General features: G+C 43.3%; 2 protein-coding genes across 3 annotated transcripts; one reads left to right on the top strand and one right to left on the bottom strand.

Moving 5' to 3' along the window:
- Positions 1-7,932: 7,932 nt before the first annotated feature.
- SCRG1 (stimulator of chondrogenesis 1) lies at positions 7,933-9,145 on the top strand. The gene is made up of 2 exons (XM_010207663.1): positions 7,933-8,168; positions 9,091-9,145. Exons 1-2 carry the CDS (start codon positions 7,933-7,935, stop codon positions 9,143-9,145), a joined length of 291 nt encoding a protein of 96 aa, XP_010205965.1.
- A 2,319-nt stretch (positions 9,146-11,464) lies between these two features.
- SAP30 (Sin3A associated protein 30) lies at positions 11,465-19,237 on the bottom strand. 2 transcript variants are annotated; one of them, XR_009818507.1, is made up of 6 exons: positions 18,574-19,237; positions 17,058-17,180; positions 14,476-14,574; positions 12,671-12,802; positions 11,977-12,157; positions 11,465-11,633 (listed from the first exon to the last, which is right to left on the bottom strand). XR_009818507.1 is itself a non-coding variant. In XM_061993775.1 (5 exons), the coding sequence occupies exons 1-4, from the start codon at positions 18,877-18,879 to the stop codon at positions 12,680-12,682; spliced, it is 651 nt and encodes a 216-aa protein (XP_061849759.1). In that variant the 5' UTR covers positions 18,880-19,237; the 3' UTR covers positions 11,465-12,157; positions 12,671-12,679. The 2 variants fall into 2 exon arrangements, 1 of the variants encoding a protein (XP_061849759.1); XM_061993775.1 differs by having other exon boundaries at positions 11,465-12,157.
- Between the last annotated feature and the right edge of the window lie 279 nt (positions 19,238-19,516).

Raw genomic sequence — 19,516 nt, 5'->3', positions numbered from 1 at the left:
AAAGGGGAAACGAGGTAACATCTGGAAGTGCTGGTTTGCACTTTGCTTTCTCCCATTGCAGGATACTCTGCCCTTCAATTCATTTTCCTACAAACTGTCTTATTTTTCACACCTCAAAAAGTCATTTCTACAGTGTCTTTCTCATACCTCCTCTGGGGTTGCATTTCCTTGCCAAAATCCCCTAAAAATGTTGCTTTTTCTAAAGCCCAATTTGCTTCCTAGTCTCTGCTTTAGAGTAGCATCGAGAGGGAGAAAATTTCCTCCTATTCCTGAATGTTTTCAGTGACTGAAACTATCGTACATGGAGCTATGGAGGGAGAAAAAAAAATCACTAGCAAAAGAGCAGCTTTGTTAGAGCTGTCTTTTCTCAAAATGCAGCAGGATGTTTCCTGAAGGAAACTCTGTCCCACACACTTCACTTCATAAACAAAACTGAACTGCTGTCCAACCAGGGCTCCCAAGATGTGTTCTGGAAACACGGATACTCCCTGGAAAACACAAGAGAAACTTAAATGGTCAGCAAAGAAATAATCCTAATACTCTTCTGTTACATCTTCTGATAAAAGTTTATTATTTGTATAAAAAGAAATTATTTGTAACAAAGTTTATTTGCAGCTAACTAAAAATATATCCATATTGGAAGCATCAGCTCACTCTAGCCTCATTCCCTCCTATGAGTTTTATCCCTGCTTATAGCCAGTCCCCTGCTGCTTTCCATCCATAGCAAGCCCACAGCCTTCTCTCCCGGTATGGGGATGCCCTGGAACACTGCATATTACCAAAAGCATTCAGGTAATCCTGTTTCAGGCTTGTACTGCTGTGGCCAGAATCTGCACCAGTAAAAGAATTTCTGTAGAAAAGCAGAGGCAGCATCAGACATTTTGTCAACCTGAAAAGACAAAGATGTGCTATTCTGACAGTAGTTGCCTGCAGCTACCTCCTCCCTCCTCTTTCTAACTTTTCTAGTTAGAGGCAGAGGTACAATCATGCATCACACTCTTTGCTGTCCTGGCTGCCCATCTCTAATAGAGGTGGAGTACCCTGATGGATGGGACCAGCATGAGCAGTTAGGCTCAGTTTCAAGACGTTTTCTTCTAAGCATCTGTGCCCTTTGCCTGCTCTCCTTGCTTACACAGCAGAAGATGGGACATGCATGTCTTACAGATGCCCTAATTCACTTCTGACACATGATATAAATCAAACTGAACAAGCACCAAAGTATCAAACTGTAAGCTGAGTCAGCTGAGCAGATACACCTTTTTGTATTCCTAACAAGCCTCTCTCTCTACTGGAAGCAGTCCTAAAGATAGAGAAAAATGAGCTCTTATAAAGCAACATTAGAATCTAAATGATGCAGACCAGGAAATATAAGAATAAAAGTTCAACAGCTAACGTGCAATCCTACTTTTCTATTTACATTACAAAACAGATCCAGGATGGTTGTAATAGAACAAAGATAAAATTGCAACAGAAATATGAGGACACATGCTTCACCCTCAGGACTATTTTCTCATTAATACATAATACTTCAGCTCCATTTAAGAATCTCATTATGTGTTTTTATGGTACCAGATCATTTGATTAGCTGTAATAGTCTAAAGTAACTTCCTCTGAAATACTGCTCAGTGTAATGCTTTACCTCTTGATTTAATTGTCACTGAGGAAACGTGTGGCATTATTGAGTATGCTCCACAAACAGCCTGGTTAAAGCAACTACAGGTTTTGTATTATGTCAGTTTCAAAATAACAAAGGAATACCAAAGACAGGAATCGAAGTATTGCATGAGATTGTTGGTGAGGTTTGCTCTTCTCTATCCAATGCAAAACAAGACATCAGCCCAGTACCTAGATTCTTCTGCCTGTGTGATCCTGGGAGCCCAGTCCTTCCCACTGCCTGTTCATAATCCACAGCAAGATACGGTATTCCACAAGGTATTTCCTCTTTCCCTGTTCAGGATGTTATGCTTTGCTCTCCGAGGAGACACCTGCTTATTGAATCCTGGATGAACTAATCATTTCCTGCTGGATACTTCATTTTTAACTTCTTAGTCTAGATTGGCAGTAACTGAAAGAGGTAGTTCCTGAAGCCCATCCTCTGGCCCCTCACTGGATAAGAGAACATGTCAGTCACAGGCAGAAGTCAGGACAAAGGGATGTTTGTACATCATCTCCCATCAGCCCTCCCTCATCTCATCCCTGATAGATCTCCTCTCTCTGGGTACATTTAAAAAGATACAGCTGCCAAGAAAAGTGAAAGGGAGTGAAGCAGAAGAGAAAGGTATGTCTTGCTCCTGAAATTATCCTTGTGCACTTGTTCTGCTGATGCTAGTTACAAAGTACAGAATTAGAAATATATATGGGAATGTGGAGGACAAGATTGAGAGATACATATACTGTAGGCAAGAGATACAGTTCTAGACAGATGCATGGGTATGATCCAGCTAAAGAGAATTCTTTTACTATCTTGCTCTTCTTCAAAGTTGGATGCTACTTATTAACATCTGAAGTCATTAAACACACTGTATTGCCTTCCCTCAGTCAATATTGTTGTAAAATTGGTGAATATGGAGAGAGGTATGTTGACAATGAATTGTAGTCTTTAAGAAAACTAGATGGGTTTTAATGAGAACTCAATTTGTGGGAAGAATCATAGTATTGATGGCAACTACAATGCAGTAATTCACCAAATAAATTCTCAGTGGACTAGCTGCTGTCCTTACAATGCATCAACTGTTCAAGCAATAGATTTGAAGTATTGCTTTTTCAAAATAGAAAAAAACTTCTTCGCAATATTATCAATTATGTAGTTCTAGTGTAATGATTTCTTATGAATAGATTAATACAGCTAAATATTAAATGCTTAGCTCTACATTTTACAGGTGTTTCTGGAACAGAAACTTGACAAACAAATAAAATACATTTTATTTTGGATAAGTAGTTTTAGCTCTTAAATTCAATGCATGTTAAAAAGCAAATATATATTAAACTTGACTTTAAGTGCAAATTGTTAACGCAGCACCTGTCACTGGACAGATGGTACCCTTTTGGTGTATGACCTTTTCCCAATTCACAGAATCTCAAGGGCTGGAAGGGACTTCGAAAGATCACCTAGTCCAAGCCCACTGTTAGAGCAGGAGCACCTAGAGAAGTCACACAGGAACTCATCCAAGTGGGTTTTGAATGTCTTCAGAGAAGGAGACTCCACAACCCATCTGGGCAGCCTGTTCCTTTGCTCTGTCACCCTCACAGTGAAGAAATTCTTCCTGTATTTCTTTGGAACCCCTTATGTTCCAGCTTATACCCATTGTCCCTTGTCCTATCATTGGCCATCACTGAGAACAGCCTGGCTCCATCCTCCTGACACCTGCCTTTCACATATTTGTAAACACTAATGAGGTCATCCCTCAGTCTCCTCCAAGCTGAAGAGCCCCAGGTCCCTCAGCCTTTCATTGTAAGGAGGATGCTTCACTCAGTCATCTTGGTGGCCCTGCGCTGAACTCTCTCCAGCAGGTCCCTGTCCTTCTTGAACTGAGGGGCCCAGAACTGGACACAATATTCCAGATGCAGTCTCATGAGGGCAGAGTAGAGGGGGAGGAGAACCTCTCTCAACCTACTGCCCACAGCCCTTCTCATACACCCCAGGATGACATTGGTCTTCTTGGCCACGAGGGCATGTGGCTGGCTCATGGTCACCAAGACCCCCAGGTCTCTGTCCTCTACACTACTCTGTAAGAGTTCATTCCCCGACCTGCACTGGTATATGGGGTTATTCTTTCCCAGATGCAAGACTCAAAACTTTACTTACACCATGTCAGAGTAACCAAAGTAATTAGCTGAAAAGAACTTATGCAAACACTGAGGGTTCATTTTACATACGTTTAGACAGGCTCTACTCCTGCTAGAATTTGAAATTACGTGATCTGGATAGAGCAATCTGTCCAGGCTTTGCATAATTGACATCATTGCTTTTTCAGAAGGTTTTGTAAAATAAAGGAATAGAAGAGGGTGCTTGTTGGCAACGAGCCTTTGAGCCACCTTAGTGAAAGGATTTGCTCGCTGCATTTCCCTTATTTGTTTTATGAGAAAAGATCATTTCCGCAGCATGTAAAAGCACGTAAGGTCTTTGAAATGTAGTTTGAAACAAATGTGCACGTGCTCGCTCTGTCCTTTACCCAGACAATCAGTGACATCCCATCATCTGTGCAACTATGTTTGGGAAAAGAAGTTTCAGACATTTGTCAGAAAAAGATGCTGCATCTGCAAGGCCTGGGCAGATTTATCAGCATCAATCCTGTGTAGGGAGCTGATGAAACACTTCAGCTCCTTGGCAATCTTTCATCTGCAAATAGGGACCTCTCTCACACAGGAAAGGAATAATCTTTTGAAGAAAGGTCTTTTGAGCAAAAGTTTCCTTTCAGTTATGACTTTAAAAAAGGAACAAACCTATAGAGGAAATATTTAGGCAGAAACAAAATAGTAATAAAATTAAATTTGTTTTTTTTGAATAATAACAACACTGAGCATTGTTAAGATGCATAACTGACTAGATAGTGAAGCTGTCTATCCTATGGCTCACCAGCATATTGTCTTTGCTAACACTGATTTTGGCAGTTATCCATGTAAGCCCTCTTGATGACACGTTACAGCAATATCCTGTTCTATTCCAAGGCAAGTAGTGAGCTACCTTAAACTGTAGGTTGTGATTTTTTTTAATCCAGCAATTTGTCAGTCTCCATGCAGGGAAAGAACATCCAAATTATCAGGAAAAAAAAAAAAGGTACACAAGATCAAGATATGACGGTTCCTCATCCTCAGGGGAAAGAGCTCACAGAATAATCTAATCACAGGAAACAAAGTCATAAACCCACTGCTTCCTAAATATTTAATGGACATTTTCTAACATTAAAAACTTAAATAATTAAGCTCCGTTATTTGAACAGAAAAATGCTCAAACTGTACTTGTCATCAACATTTATCAAGGTATAGTATAAACAAACTTATTCTCTTTAAGCATTAGACTTCCCTGAGCAGAACCCTCATAACTGCAATGTTTATACTCCTACAAAATAAAATCATTATTATAATACTACAGATTCTTTACTCAAGTCTAAAAACTACATCAGGCAAAGTTGGAACAATTTTACTTTATTTGAAGTACTTCTGAGCTCTAAAAACTAATAAAGATAGTATGTTATTCAATACCACACTCTAATTTAAAAACAGATCCCTAAGGCTCCATTACTAGTAGTTTATAGGAGTCTCCTGCTCAAAAGTTCACATACAATTTCATGGAAATGTAAAGGGATCATTCAATGAATTTTGCTTCTATGACAGAAGTTAAAAAATACATAGGAGCTTATTTTCACTTCATTCATTTTCTTTACTATATTGGCCACTCTTCAGTATTTTATTTGGCTACAGGCGTTCAAAAAGTCTTATGGAAAAATACAATCAAAGAGCATTAAGGTGTAGTATTTTACTTCTAATATGAATCTAATATGAATCCAAATTCTCAGACTTTCTTAGCCAGTCTCTGGTATGTCATTCACTGGCTGAAGAAACGGAAGATGGCTTGAGAGCTGGGCAGAGAGGAACCTCATGAGGTTCAACAAAAGGACAAGTGCACCTGGAGAGGAACAACCCCATGCACCAGTACAGGCTGGGGATTGGCCTGCTGGAGAGCAGCTCAGTGGAGAGGCACATGGGAGCTGTGCCTGATAAACTAAACACGAATTAGGAATGCATCCTTGTGGCCCAGAAGACCAGTGGCATTCTGGGGTGCATTAAGAAGTGTTTAAGACTTAGACAGTTGGATGTTGTACTTAGGGAAATGGTATAGTGGTTGATAGGGCTAGGACACAGGGGCGACTCAATCTTAAAAGGTTTCTTCCAGCTGAAATGATTCTATTATTCTAAGAACAGTGTGTCCAGCAGGTCGAGGGAGGTTCTTCCCCTCTGTTCTGCCCTCATGGTGAGGCCTCATCTGGAGTCCTGTATCCAGTTCTGAGCTCCCCAGCTCAAGAGGGACAGTGAACTTCAGAGGAAGAGTACAACACAGGGCTACTAAGATGATCAGGGCACTGGAACATCCCTCTGAAAAGAAAAGGCTGCAAGACATGGGGCTGTTGAGCCTGGAAAATAGAAGGCTGAGGGGAGACTTCATCAACACTTATAAATTTATATCTGACAGGCAGGTATTGAGAGGATGAGTCTTTTTTCTCTTGTGCCCAGTGACAGGACAAGAGGTAACGAGCACAAGCTGGAACATAGGAAGTTCCACATGAATACGAAGACAAAATTCTTTCCTTTGATGGCGAGGGAGCCCTGGCACAAGCTGCCCAGAGAGAATGTGGAGTCTCCTACTCTGGAGGTTTTTGAAATCTGCCTGGATGTGTTCCTACATGACCTGATCTAGGTGGACCTACTTCTGCAGGAGGTTGGACTAGATAATCTCTAAAGGTCCCTTCCTATAGCCTTACCATTCTGTGAAAATCAGCAATATTGCTACAGTGGTGATGTAGCTACTCAGGAAAACTTAGTGCAAAGTACAATAAATTTATAAATATTTGTTGGTTTTTTTAAAGGTCACCTCAAGAGTTTTACAAAATAACCCAAGTGGGACTATTGTCTTAAGTGACTTCTATAGCTGGCATGTTTCTTTTTTTTCAATCTTATTTAAATAATAGCTCTGCCATCTTAACTTGTCATTTGACAGTGTTTGATCAGACATTGCTGTATTCCCAGTTATTTTGGGGTTAGCCTAGAGCATTTGACTCTGCAGCCCCACAAGAAAAAGACAAGAACCAGGCTACAATGTTGTAGCATTGGGGGATTGGCTTCAAAGTGCCAACAGGATGAAGGGCAGCAAAGTCTTCCTTTAGGCTAACACATGTACAGTGAGAAGCTCTCAGCAGGAGCTCGCTGTGCAGAGCTGGACATTGCTTTAGGTTAGTTTTCAGAGGAGAATTCCTATTTAAATTCAGTAAGGTATCAGACCCCTTTCATTCAAGTATGGGGAAAGGTAGAAAAGCCCACTCTTCTCTCTCTCCTAGTATTAATAAAGTCTAGGTTGATACACTGTTCAAAATGCTAATTTGAAAGTGAATACAAGTTCCAGGGTCTTAGCCAAAGCTTTGTGGCATGATCAGTCTGTGCAAAACATCACAGAATAGCACAGCTAGCATTAAACAAGCTCATGCAGACAGTAGAAAGCCTAGTCACCAACAGAAGAGTTTTGCAAAGCATATCTTCTCTTGTCTTTTGAAGAGTCAATTAAACTATAAGGACCCTCTGTAGCAAGACTCATCTAAGCAGCTTGGAGTATCCCAAAAAATAATTTAAAAAAGGCTGCCACTCCAGGACAATGTCACCTGGCAACACTGTAGAAAGCTTCAGCTTCCTTTGCTGTTTAACACTTCAGTTCCTCAAGTAGTCCATGACTGAGGATTCAAATCAGCAGACAGTTTTTCCACAACTTTGATGGGGGAAGATACTATTAATTTTATATGACTCCTGTTTCAACAGTCAAAATGGCCAGGAAGACAAGGAAACACACGCAGACATTTTTCCCCTGGTTTGGTAGCAAACAACACATTCACTTTCACCATAGAGAACAGATTCTAGCTCAAAGCAATTTTCTCAAGGTGAGAGGCCAAAGAAACAACAAAATTGCCAGCAACAGAAGCCTCAATTCCCAATGAAAGGATTCCCAAGGTTTTACAGAAAGTAATGAATATCAATCCTGCTGCAATATTATTTACCTCCTAGGAGGCAACACTCCAGCACTCAGGCTCAAACCTCTTTCCAAAAGTTCACAGGAAAGACGAGAAAAATGCAAGCCTGAAAGCAAAGTGGGGAGGGAGATGCATTCAGCAGCTGCATGTCACGTACTTCCTTTCTCTTTAGCACCCTGCTGCAGGAGGCGCCGCAAAGATGAAGATGGTGTCGGCGCTGCTTCTGCTGAGCACCCTCCTGGGTACCCCTGCGGTGCCTTCCCGAAACCCCTCTTGTTACAAGAGGGCCCTCAAAGGCCACAGCTGTCACAACATCCCCGAGGGCACCATGAACCTTCGGCAAATCGATGATGGTCTGCAGGATCACTTTTGGGAAGGGAAAGGCTGCAAGGTGATCTGTTACTGCAACTTGAACGAATTGCTCTGCTGCCCAAAGTAAGGCCATGCTCATTTCATACACACTTGTACAGGTCTATATGACTGCCCCTTATATTCCCATTGTTCTACAGTTTCCAGTGGCAGAAAAAGCCAGTCTGAAGAAATGTACTACTTCAGAGGGTTTGAAATTATGCCAAGATATAGCCAATTACGCAACACGCTGCCAGTTTTCAATTTGTTTTTCAAGGGCTCACCTAGGACATGCTTACCTTATTTTGAAAACCTGCATGTCCTGTTACAAGGGACATTACATCACCCCATTTTTGACTCTTCTGTTTGATCTAAACTACATATGAGAACTACATCAAACCTTTATTCACAATGCTTTGCAACGAAGATGTTTTCAGGACCATAAACAAAACTGTTTGATTTCTGTTTCATGGTAAAGAACTGTATTGCTATTCCAAGGTGAACGGAGATATGTCTAATAAATGATTCTGTGAAGACAGCTGTTTAAAGTAGGAAGGAGGAAGGCAAACAGGGGAAAGAGAGGTTCACAAATGCCTTCAAAGGAAGGCATTCTGTACTATCTTGAGGTACAGAAGACCTACTACTTTTAAGGCCTGCTCTTGGGACAAATTGCACTAAACAGGATGCATGCATGTACCAAAGTTCTTTATTTTTACAGTATTATATATTTGGTAAGTTTAGCAAAGTTAAAATACCAGGGTTGTGTCCTGGCACTCCGGTCAGTCAATGAAAGTTTTGCCATCACTTCCAAATCACACCAGCAGAGGTAGAGGTGCAGGATCATCATCCAGACCTGCAGCTGCACTGCTGGAAGGGCATCCCACATATATGGTAATTCCACACACATCCCACCATAAGATAGAAAAATCCACGACTGGAGATGCATGTACTGTTAATGTTCTGATAAACCAATGATTTAATTAATTAAACATCTAATAATATCTTTCAGGGATATTTTCTTTGGACCAAAAATATCTTTTGTGATCCCCTGCAACAGTCAATGATGGACATCAAGTCTGCTGGTGAAGACAACATACATCACTCTACAGTCATGTAATAACACTTTCACGGGTAAAACCAAAACCACTACCAACAAAAAAACCTTCCTTTCTAACCACAAGACAGGGTATCTTTGCACTGCAGAAAAATATCTTTTCTGTATCTTTTTTAGAATCTCAAATACGTGTGCCAGAAGTTCTCCTTTCAAATCTGGTAGCTGCCTTAATCTCTGTAACGCTGTAAGACTGCACGAGCTCTTAACGCATCCCCCAGCAAAAAGCCAAAGTTGTGTTACTCAGCACATTATCAACTAGTTTAGATGGAGAAACTCCAAGCTTCAGTCTTCATGTGGTTATTTATGTGACTTTTGTAGCAAGTGTAGCTTTCTGTTGCTTTATTGCCACCACAGTTAATGTCATTTGAAGCCAAAGCCACTCAGTATCTAGCACTTCTGCAGCCAGACTCTCACGTTCTTTTTAGGCATCTTAAAAACCCACACACACATACAAAAGGCGAACTTTCACCACTCATAGTTGAAAATTCCACTGTGGGGGGGAAGGTCTAAACTCACATTAATAGTACTAAAGAACATTGATTTTGTCTAACTAGTCACCTGTGTTAACTGTGTAATCAGTAAAACCTTCAGTCGGTTAATCTTAACACTGAACCTTTAAAATACTAGAACAGTTACAATGAAGACAATTGATAAGGAGACTGATGGAAGGCCTGTTAAGGCAACATAAAAATATACACTTAATCAGCTTTTAAAATCAAGCTTTGTAGGGAAATACCTAGGAAAATGAAAACAAAGAGGCGTCTCAAAATATTACATGCTCTTAATGCTCAAGAGGTATCATGATCTAGACTGTAGATACACAGTCTAGATCTAAACATCTGCCAATAATGATGATGGTGCAAGAGAAAAAACAGCCTAAAATCAATTTATCTTTGTAAGTTTAAGCAAAGCTACTGAAGACAGGCTTACAGATAGTAATAAGCCTGGTTTATTGCCTTTCATATACAATCTCTTTACCTAGCAAGTCAGTCACATGGAAGGCGTGTACTACTGAAGTAATTACTTAGTCTTTACCGCTCAAAGTGTACTCTTAATCTAATAATCTCACACCACTGCACCACAAAAACTGCTATCACCAGTTTACAAGACTTAGTTTACACAGAGCATGAAATATTGCAATGACTATTTTTCTTCCTCTGTTAGTAAACGAGTGTTGGATGGGGGGAGGGGGGTGATTATACATAGCTAATAATAAATGTTTCGAGGAAATCTGTGTGTACTATTTTTGCCAAGTAATTTTTAGGCTACCGACTGTTAAACAAACAGTTTGTGTCACCAGCCTTTCTAAGCCTAGCTCGTGTAATTATTCCCAAGTCATTTGGGCTTCCTACCAAATCATCAATTAAGAGTGAACCCCCCCCCCAATAAATCTGGCAACCCACAGTCAAAATATCCAAAGTCAGTGCTCTGCAAAGAAAACATATGGTATCTGCTCTTGTGCAAAGTCCTCTATAAGCTTCTAGCAGTAATAAAGGCACGTAACTTCTGTTGGTTTTGCCGTCTAGCTTATACATAAATCATGTTGCATATGCTTAGCATTCACAGCTTTCCAAAGGAGCAGTAGCAAAAAAAATCAAGGCAGATATAAAGCTGGGTAGTAAAGTTAGTAGGTGGTTTCCAGTTACTTTCCTTCCACCACTACTGGAAAACCCAAAATTCATAATCCACTGGAGAGAAATATTGCTACTTTCTGCATGCAGCAGGATAGGGTCACTTGGGCTACTATTTTAAGACTGTTTTCCCATAGAATCTTGCTGCTTCTACAGGTCCTGCCATGCCTCTGTGAGAACATTCACCCTTGCCATGCACTCACTCAATGAAAAAGCCTTTATCCTTCCTATCCATGGTCAGGTTCTCTGACTGTTTCTCCACTTAGCACTTCGAAGATGACAAATTGAATTTGTGCAAAAGATATCTGGCAAGAAAATTTAGTCACTGTAGTGAAACAGGCACTACAACTTCTCGTCAAAGGAATACCAATTTTAGCTGCTACCAGCTAGATATCACTAAAAGTCTTGAACTCAGACCAACACAGCAGAACTTTGCTGTGGAAATATGTAAGACACTAGAAGGGAAAGAAATCGGGCCACTGAGAGCTACCGGGAAGGCAGCCAGTTTGAGGTTAGGGTTTATCATCATTCAGTTCTGTGCAAGTGTCACAGGTCAAAAAAGCATAGCGAAGCATCATTGTTGGAATGACACCAGCAAAGCAGTAGTTTTCAAAAAAACAAGATTAACACTGAGCAGATTAGAAATACTACTTTCTTGTTTATCCCAAATTAAGAGAAAGCTTTTAAACATCTTGATAAGGTTGAGTGTTGCAGTAAATACTAACTGAACAAGCTGAAGTTGCATCCTCCTCTGCTTTAAGATGAGAGCTCTTCTTCTTCCACCTTTTCTTCAAGTTTGTGGCCCAGCTTAAAGCAGAAAGAAATCACATTCCATACACTAGCATTTAGACTGGCACAACAGTTAAACAATACAAGGAGTCATTCACAATATCATCTTCAGCATCAGACTTCACTCATACAGTTCACTAAAAGCAAAAGTATTGCTGTACATTCTTCTTTCATAAGTTATTATAAGTTTTGGTTGTTTCTTTCTTTCAAACAGATCTGAGCTAATGCATGCACAGAACCAGCATGCTAATTAGAAGATCCCATGCTGACGCAGCACAGACTCTGTCTTCCATTCTCCAATTAAGTTCTTAGCCACAGTCTGTGCAGAAGAATGGAAGTCAGCAGCTAAAGGATTTCTTACCGAGTAGAAGGATTTCTCAGCACAGTAAGCTGCAGCGGTCTTTTCATCCACAGTTACAGCTTTGAAATTTGAGAGCTGCATTTTTTTCTGTTTTAATATAGGAGCAGGAAGGCCTTGGTGCTTGGAAGTACATATCCCAGCAATGACAAGATGAATAAACAAATCAAAGCTCCCATCAACTCTTGTTTCCAACAGGAGGAAAAAAAAAGAAGAAAACATTATTTAGCCATTTCTGCCAGCTAACAACTGGAACTGTCACTTAAAGCCTTTTACCTTCGGAAAAAAAGCCTATTGCCAAGCCTGCTACAGCTTTTTTTACTCTCTTTTTTTGTTTGTTTTAAGGCATTGCATCATGAGAACTTGAAGTACATTCATAAATATATCCTTGGCATACTTCAACTGAAAAATATTTTAATATTAGCACATAGTTACTCAAAGTTTAACTATGAGGTACAAGTAACTCACTAAATAAGCTACAGACACACCCACTTGAGCAACAATATCAGTGATATTTATTTAAAATACTTTTGCTGAGCAAATTTGTTTCATAAGAGATGGTTTTCAAACAAATCAGCAAGGTTATGAAAAATAAGAGACAAACTCTCTGAAAGAAAAAAAAAGTTACAAAGAAAGCTTTTGCATAACAACAAAAACCCTCAGTCTTTTGATTTGCGGCCTGAGTCACAGTCCCAACCTTTTCCATCTAATGAACCCCACTATCCATCTTTAGATCTGGTTTGTTCTTGTCATGCTTCACCGAGTAGATGAAATACGTTAAGGTGTCCTTTTCATTCACTGGAATTGTCCTAAAATGGCAGCCAATTATCTATAAAGGAAGAATGCAAGGAAATTAAGTAACCACTCATATGCAGAAACTGAAGATTCAAACTGACTACATTGAACCAAGTTTCCAGAAAATTCACCATGCAGTAACCACTACAATATGAAAATCTCCAAATACTTTGAGTCTCTTTTGTCATTCCAGAAGTCTTTTTCTTCATGAAAATTAATGCCAGCTTCAAGAGAAAGAACTCAAAATATTATACCTGCCCAAACCTATTCCCTGACCTTTTGCAGAATGCTTTGGTAGACTAAAATTATCAAGAGGAAGTGAGAAAAAATGAGACTGTTCATTTAACTACTACAGGGTACAAATGTTTAGCATAATTAGCAAGTTAATAAGCTTTCCAAACCCCACCCTCAAAAAACTAACACGGAAACAGTTTGACAGAGCCCTTTAAAGTGTACTTCTAAGCAACAGCTCAAGGAGCATCTATCATACATTACAAGGAACTGCATGCACTGTAAACTATGGAAGCTCTGCACCTACAGCTCACAAGCACCTGCAGGTCTAACAAAGCACGTGACAGAAGCTTTGCCTGTTCACATCAAGCAGTGAAAGAAGCATGTGTCAGGACAATCATCTCATGAGATATACCTAAAGCAGACCCTTAGAAATGCTAGTTTTGCAGAACAAAAGCTGCGTGGCCTTTTGGGGAAAAAAAAAAAAAGGGGAAAAAAAAAAAAAATCACAATCCTGCTAATTCAAGAGCCAGCTCTACTTCAGCTCACATAAGAAAACAGAAGACAAATTTAAAATTCTTACTCATAGTGGGAGCAGCTCTATTCTTTTAAAGCTCAGCCTTGGTATCCCCCACACATTTAAGAACACTGCTTTTGATCCCCAGAGATTAACAGAAAGACCAACAAAACATCTGCACCAAAGCAGAACTGAGTGTATGGTTGCATAGAAGTAAAAAAAAAAACCAAAAAAACACTGTAGCTGTATCTCTCCATTAAGAGACCTTCACTTCTCCCACATATTTACATCAACATACTGTAACTACCTCTTTGCAGCACAGAACTCCTTTAAAATTACACTCACATGCTTGCATACAGCTGTACTCACACATAGCCTCAGCACTTTTACAAATACTGGTAAGAAAAACCTCAGTTTCATAAAGCTGCCGCTTTCTGCTGGCAGATCCCAACACCTTTACTTAATGGAATTGATAATTATCCATAGAAACACATTTTTCATGCTTCAATACTTTACATATACAGAAACACATAAGTTTGCAGTAACTACTTTTTTTAAAGCAAAGTCTGAACCTTGCTACAACTCCACTGCTGCCTCTGAGTTTCTTGTTCTTTTCAGCAGGATGCTTTGGGTGAAGGTGGGACTGATGGGCAGACTATAAATCCGTGACTGACATTCAGGAACAGGCAGATCACATTACTGTTCCAACTCCACATTTTGCATTTTTAAGCAGCACACACTCCTTTCAGAAGCTGAGCCCCTCCTGCAGAAAGAACTTTTACTTTTGATTTTACTTGGCCTGGGAGCTGTGGCCAATGAAGGAAGCCAGATAAGCAGTTCCCTTTTGTTCTCCTAAAATCCAGATTATGTATGTTCTTTATGCAAGGATCACATTGTATAGAAATCCACATGCCAGAGCAAGTTGCATATTCTATTATGGAACAAACACTCATACGTACTTCAACAAGCTGTGCTTTGTTAAGTCCTGGTCTGGTCTGTAGCTTGAAGTGTCTTTTGTATCTTCGAAGTGTGTTTACTTGTAACTGATACAAATCAACCTAGAAGAAAAAGGGAGGAAAATAATCTAATGTAACTGAAAAGGATTCAGTCATTAATAGTTCTCCTCTCAAAAATATTTTTGAGTCTCACAGATACCTAAGTCAGCTCGGCAGATGTCTGACAAAAAACAAACTCCACCCCGCACCTTCCATCAGAAAGGAAAACAGCCAGCTCAGTTTAAGAGCAGATGATTGTTACCAAGCATGGCTCTGCCTCCCTCTAGTTGTAGGCAATATTTGCAACTCATTATTGTACTTTACACAGTTCTGAGGTTTTTGTTTGCTCCTCAGTTCAAGCATGACAACACACAGCCCATTAACAACATTCATGTGACACCTATGAAGATTCAAAGGAGGCCCCTGTATTGTGCTTTTGGCCATCAAATTTTACACAAGTTACACGCAAGGTACAGCACATCTGCACCATGAGATAGCACATATTAGAATTAGGAGACAGTCTGGAGCACAAAGCTTTCTTGGCTTGAGGTGAGAGAAGGAAACAGCTGCTCTTGCTCTCCAAACATATCCCACATATGTGCACAGGCATAGTTGCCTAAAACGATTTTTCAGCACAATCTGACAGTTAAGAGAATCACAGAAGGTCCTCTTCAGGTTACACATACACAACCTTAACTCAGTACTCCCTCAACAGTCACTTCCCCTGGCAACAGCTTACCCTCCCACCCTCCTTGACAATTTCAGAGAGCTTAATCAGGTGACTGAGTGGGAAAGCAAGCTGAGAAAGCAGGCTGAAGGAGAAATTCTGCTAGATGAGTTGCAATTACAGTAGCATTCTCCAAGCATACTGGATTAGAGATGCTATAAATTCATTCAGCGGCCTTACTATAGAACAGTTAAACAACAGTAGGGCTATCATGTATTTGGTATCCTGGCCAGACCTGATGTGATGCCACCTTGCATGACATAGGAAGGGCATATTTTGGTATTCTAAAGCTTACATGGTACAAACTCCACTACCCAAATCATAGTGGGGAACCCACACCTCAAAGCATCATGCAGAGGAGTGGCGACAGCTCCCCATGAAGTCCCAGAAGCTACCGTACTGCAGAAGCCACTTCCCCTCCTGTAGGAATCGCTTCTACACAGGTAATCATGGTGATGACTGAGATGGAAAGTGGAAGGCCTTACAAGTCTTCAGAAGAATGATACTGCTTTTTTTTTTTTTTCCTGAGTAAATTGTAGAGCAATTGAAAACAGAGAAGGCCAACGGACATCTAAGGCACACAGTCATCACATGGGATGAACATACTGTTATTGTCCAAACAGCTGGCTGAAACTCCTCAAAAACACCTCCCAGGCAGATTTCTTTCTTGCAGTAGTACCACCAGAAAAAAAAAAAAAAAAAGGCTTGCTTTCTTATTCTAAACATCAGTTGTGCCATGTTTTGTAACCCTTGGGTGAGAAAGCAAAACAGGTATGCAGGAAAGCTGCTGAGCTCTGTGTCAAAGAGCTAACTGAAGTCACACAGAGTATTAGCTTTAGATAGACCTTTCAAGGAAACAATCCCAGATATTTAACAGACAACATGGCCCAACATAAAACTACTCCCAATCCCCTAAAATCCTCTTCGCCAAAGACTTCAGGCAGGAGACATGTGCCTTTAGGCACAGATTCATGTACAAAGTTTCAGCACTTATGCTACTGGCCTCTGCAGATGCTGACCACAAGATGCCATTCAATTGGCACTTACAGACCAATTTCTTTAAAAGTTTTTAAAAAATCCCTCTTAGAAGAGGCCAGGTAGGCATGACAGTCTCTTCTCAAAATTGGCACACTGTAGCAAAATCCAGAGTACATGCAGGAAAAAGACAGCCTTAGGTGCAGTCTCTTGCATTATTCTATGCAAAAGGTCTGAAAGATGCAGGTCACTTGTATCATAGGTGAGGTTTCACTGGTCTGGAGTAGAGAAAACAGGTAAGAAAAACACCATCCTTTTCCACTCCTTTCTAGCACAGTTCCCTGAACATCTCTTCCCTCAGCAAGGGGTTAAAATGAAGAGCTACTATCATGAAACTTTGTGTTTAGTGTGACTAAGGTAATATAGTAACTGCAAGAGCCATCTGCAACACATTTAGTGTGGAAGGAAAGGATCAGAGGAAGGAGCAGTGAAGCATTTATATCCCGAGTCCTGCATGTAATTTCTTTCAAGTTGTCAACTCCTGCAGAAGACAGATTTTGCTGATACATTGCAAAGCATCTTTTCTACTAGCACGCTGGAGAGGATGTACTAAGGAGAAAGTGCTTAAAAATAGAGTCTTGTTCATGCTATTCTGAATAATAGAACGAGCTCATCAGCTTCTGCTGACCAAATAACAGAGTGAACCAAGAGTCTTCCCTTCCCCTCCCCCAACCCAAAATGAGAGCTGCAAGACTGGAAATGATGTATCTGTGCAGACTTGGTAGCCAATTAGAGCAAGCTTAACACAATAACTAGTAAAAAACCCCCACAACTATTTAGCTACCTCTGGAGTGTCGATGTCTTGTACTGGTGAGTCACCGTCATCATCGCTGCCTTTCCTCTTTCTTCTATTTCTCACACTCTGAATTAAGTTTTTGTGGAAGTCACAAATATACAGATGTCTTGCCTAGAAGAGTAATATGGTGTCTTTCAATTAAATCCACGTAAGTAACTGCCAGACTTACGATATAAATGCATGTACAGATACAACCCTTCAGCAACCGCAGCCACAATTAACTGAGCTGAGAAAGCTTTTCTACCGGATTCCTCTAAATAAAGCCTGTGTTACGCAGTAGATCACTGGCACAGCGTTGGCCCAGAGGACGCTGAAGCGCTGCAATCAACCGATACGGTCGTTAACAGGCTGCAGACACAAGAGAAGTACAACCCTCCCTCCAGCCACTCATCGCAACTCGGGCATAGGGAAGCAAACAAACAAAACCCAAGCTTTCGGTTGTTCTTTGGAGAGCAAAAGGCCGCCTCTCATTTCACAGCGTCTCCTATTTCCCATGATATCCTCCTTTCCTTGTTTTACTGCCAATACATAGGGGAGGTCAAGCAACACTTTCCCGTTTTGGGGTGGTTTTTTCGTTGTGGTTTTTTTTTTATGTTCCCTTTGCACGGATCAGCTTTGGCAGAACTCCGCGGCACGTGCCACCCCAATTCTCAGAGCTGGGTGCTTGAGCGGCACCGAGAGGGAGGTGGGTCAGCCCCGGGCTGGCCGGAGGGCCGTCCTGGGGCGCACGGAGCAGTCACGCCGGCCCCCGCGCATTTCCAGCTACTTTGCCCCCACGGTCCCGGGCAAGGGCACGCACGCCTCCGAATCGGCCGGGCGTTTCATCCCGCAGACAGGCGCCCGAGGACGGCCGCCCCTGCGCCAGGGGATGCGGGGATCCGCTCCTCGCGGCCGTGCCGAGACGATCCGAGCCGCGCTGCGCAGCGCTGATGGCTGCCGGGCGGAAGATGGAGCGGGCAGGGGAGACGTGCAGCATTGCAACGCGAGGCGGAGCAGCCCAGCGCTGCCCTCGCCAGGAACAGACACAAACTAGCGCGCCGGGAGCCATGCGGGCTCCGCTCCAGGGAGGAGGAGCGCTTCCCAACCACGCTTCCTCCCGCTTCAGCTACACACAGCCGATGTCCCCAGTTCTGGGCACCCCTGGAACTGGCAGGGAGGACAGGCGCTCCGCCCAGCCCCATAAAGGAAGCGCACTTTGAGGCCGTGCTTCTGCAGGGCCAGCCTAACTCCACTGTGCTGCGGCAAAAGGGGAAACAACTCTTCACCGCCGCCAAAGAGAAAAACAACAACAACAAAAAAGCAACCCAAAACAACGAACCCTAAACTTTATTAAAAGCCCCCAAACCAACTAAGCCATGAAAGCATCCGGCCGGCGCGGAGCGGGGCTGCTGCCGGACACGCTGCCAATGCCCGGGCACGTACCGCCGAAACTGGCCGGCCGCTTTTGTCCGCCCGCCCGCCCGCTGGGGGTCCCGCCCGTGTCTCCCCTCCTCCCCGGACTTACGCTCTTGTCCAGCTCGATCTTCACCTTCTTCTGCGAGATGCTTTTCTGGATCCGCTTGCTGAAGCTGGCGTTGCCGGCGGCGCGGCTGCACCGCTCCCCCTCCTCCCGCAAGCAGCACAGCTGCCCGGCCCCGGGGCCGCCCGCACCCCCGGCGCTCGCCGAGCCCGCGGCGGCGGCCGGACCCAGCCCCGGCGGCGCTGGCGGCGGCGGCACCTCCACGGCGGCGCCCGCATTGCCCACCACGGCGGCGGCGGTGGCGGGGTCCGCCCCGCGTTGGGTCACCTCCTCGGGGGCAAACCCGTTCATGCCCGGCGCCACCTCCGCGGCTGGCGGGAAGCCCGGGAGAAGGGCGGCGGGGTCCCGCCCCGCACCAAACTTCACAAGCGAGACGCTGCGGCCCGGCGGGGCGCTCCCCCGCTCCCCGACCGCCTCCTCTCAGTGGCGACGCCGGGGCGCAAGTCTTCCCTCAGACGGGGCCAGCCCTCACGCCGCGGAAAGGGCCCTCGCGGCCACCGCCGCCGCCCGAGCCCCGCGGCTACCGGAGCGGGAGCGCCCCGCGGGTCGCCCCACTTCCTCCTTCCCCCCCTGTCATGTGGAGACTCTTCAGCTGTTTCCTATGTAACAACAGCAACCTGCCCGCCGCGCCGCACTGCCCCGCCCCGCCTGTCCGGGCCGCGCATGCCGGCTCCCCCGCCGCGGGGCGCTATGGGAAATGCAGTTCTTCCGTCCACAGCCTCCTCCGCGGCCGGCGCAGCGTCAGAACTACAGCTCCCGAGGCGCCGCGCGCTGGGCGGCCGGGCTCGGCGTGCCGCGCTGCGGCGCTGGGCCGGACAGAGCGTCCCTCCGCGGCGGCGGCAGCCAGGGGCGGCGCGGGCAGATACGGCTGTTCTCGCCGCGCTGCGCTGTCGTTATCCTGCAGCCAAGGGGCTTGGCCCGCCGTGCC

The sequence above is a fragment of the Colius striatus genome, chromosome 3, assembly GCF_028858725.1.
Source record: "Colius striatus isolate bColStr4 chromosome 3, bColStr4.1.hap1, whole genome shotgun sequence".
Classification (NCBI taxonomy): domain Eukaryota; kingdom Metazoa; phylum Chordata; class Aves; order Coliiformes; family Coliidae; genus Colius; species Colius striatus.
The sequence above is the reverse complement of the archived record's forward strand: the minus strand, read 5'-3'. Positions and strand labels throughout refer to the sequence as shown.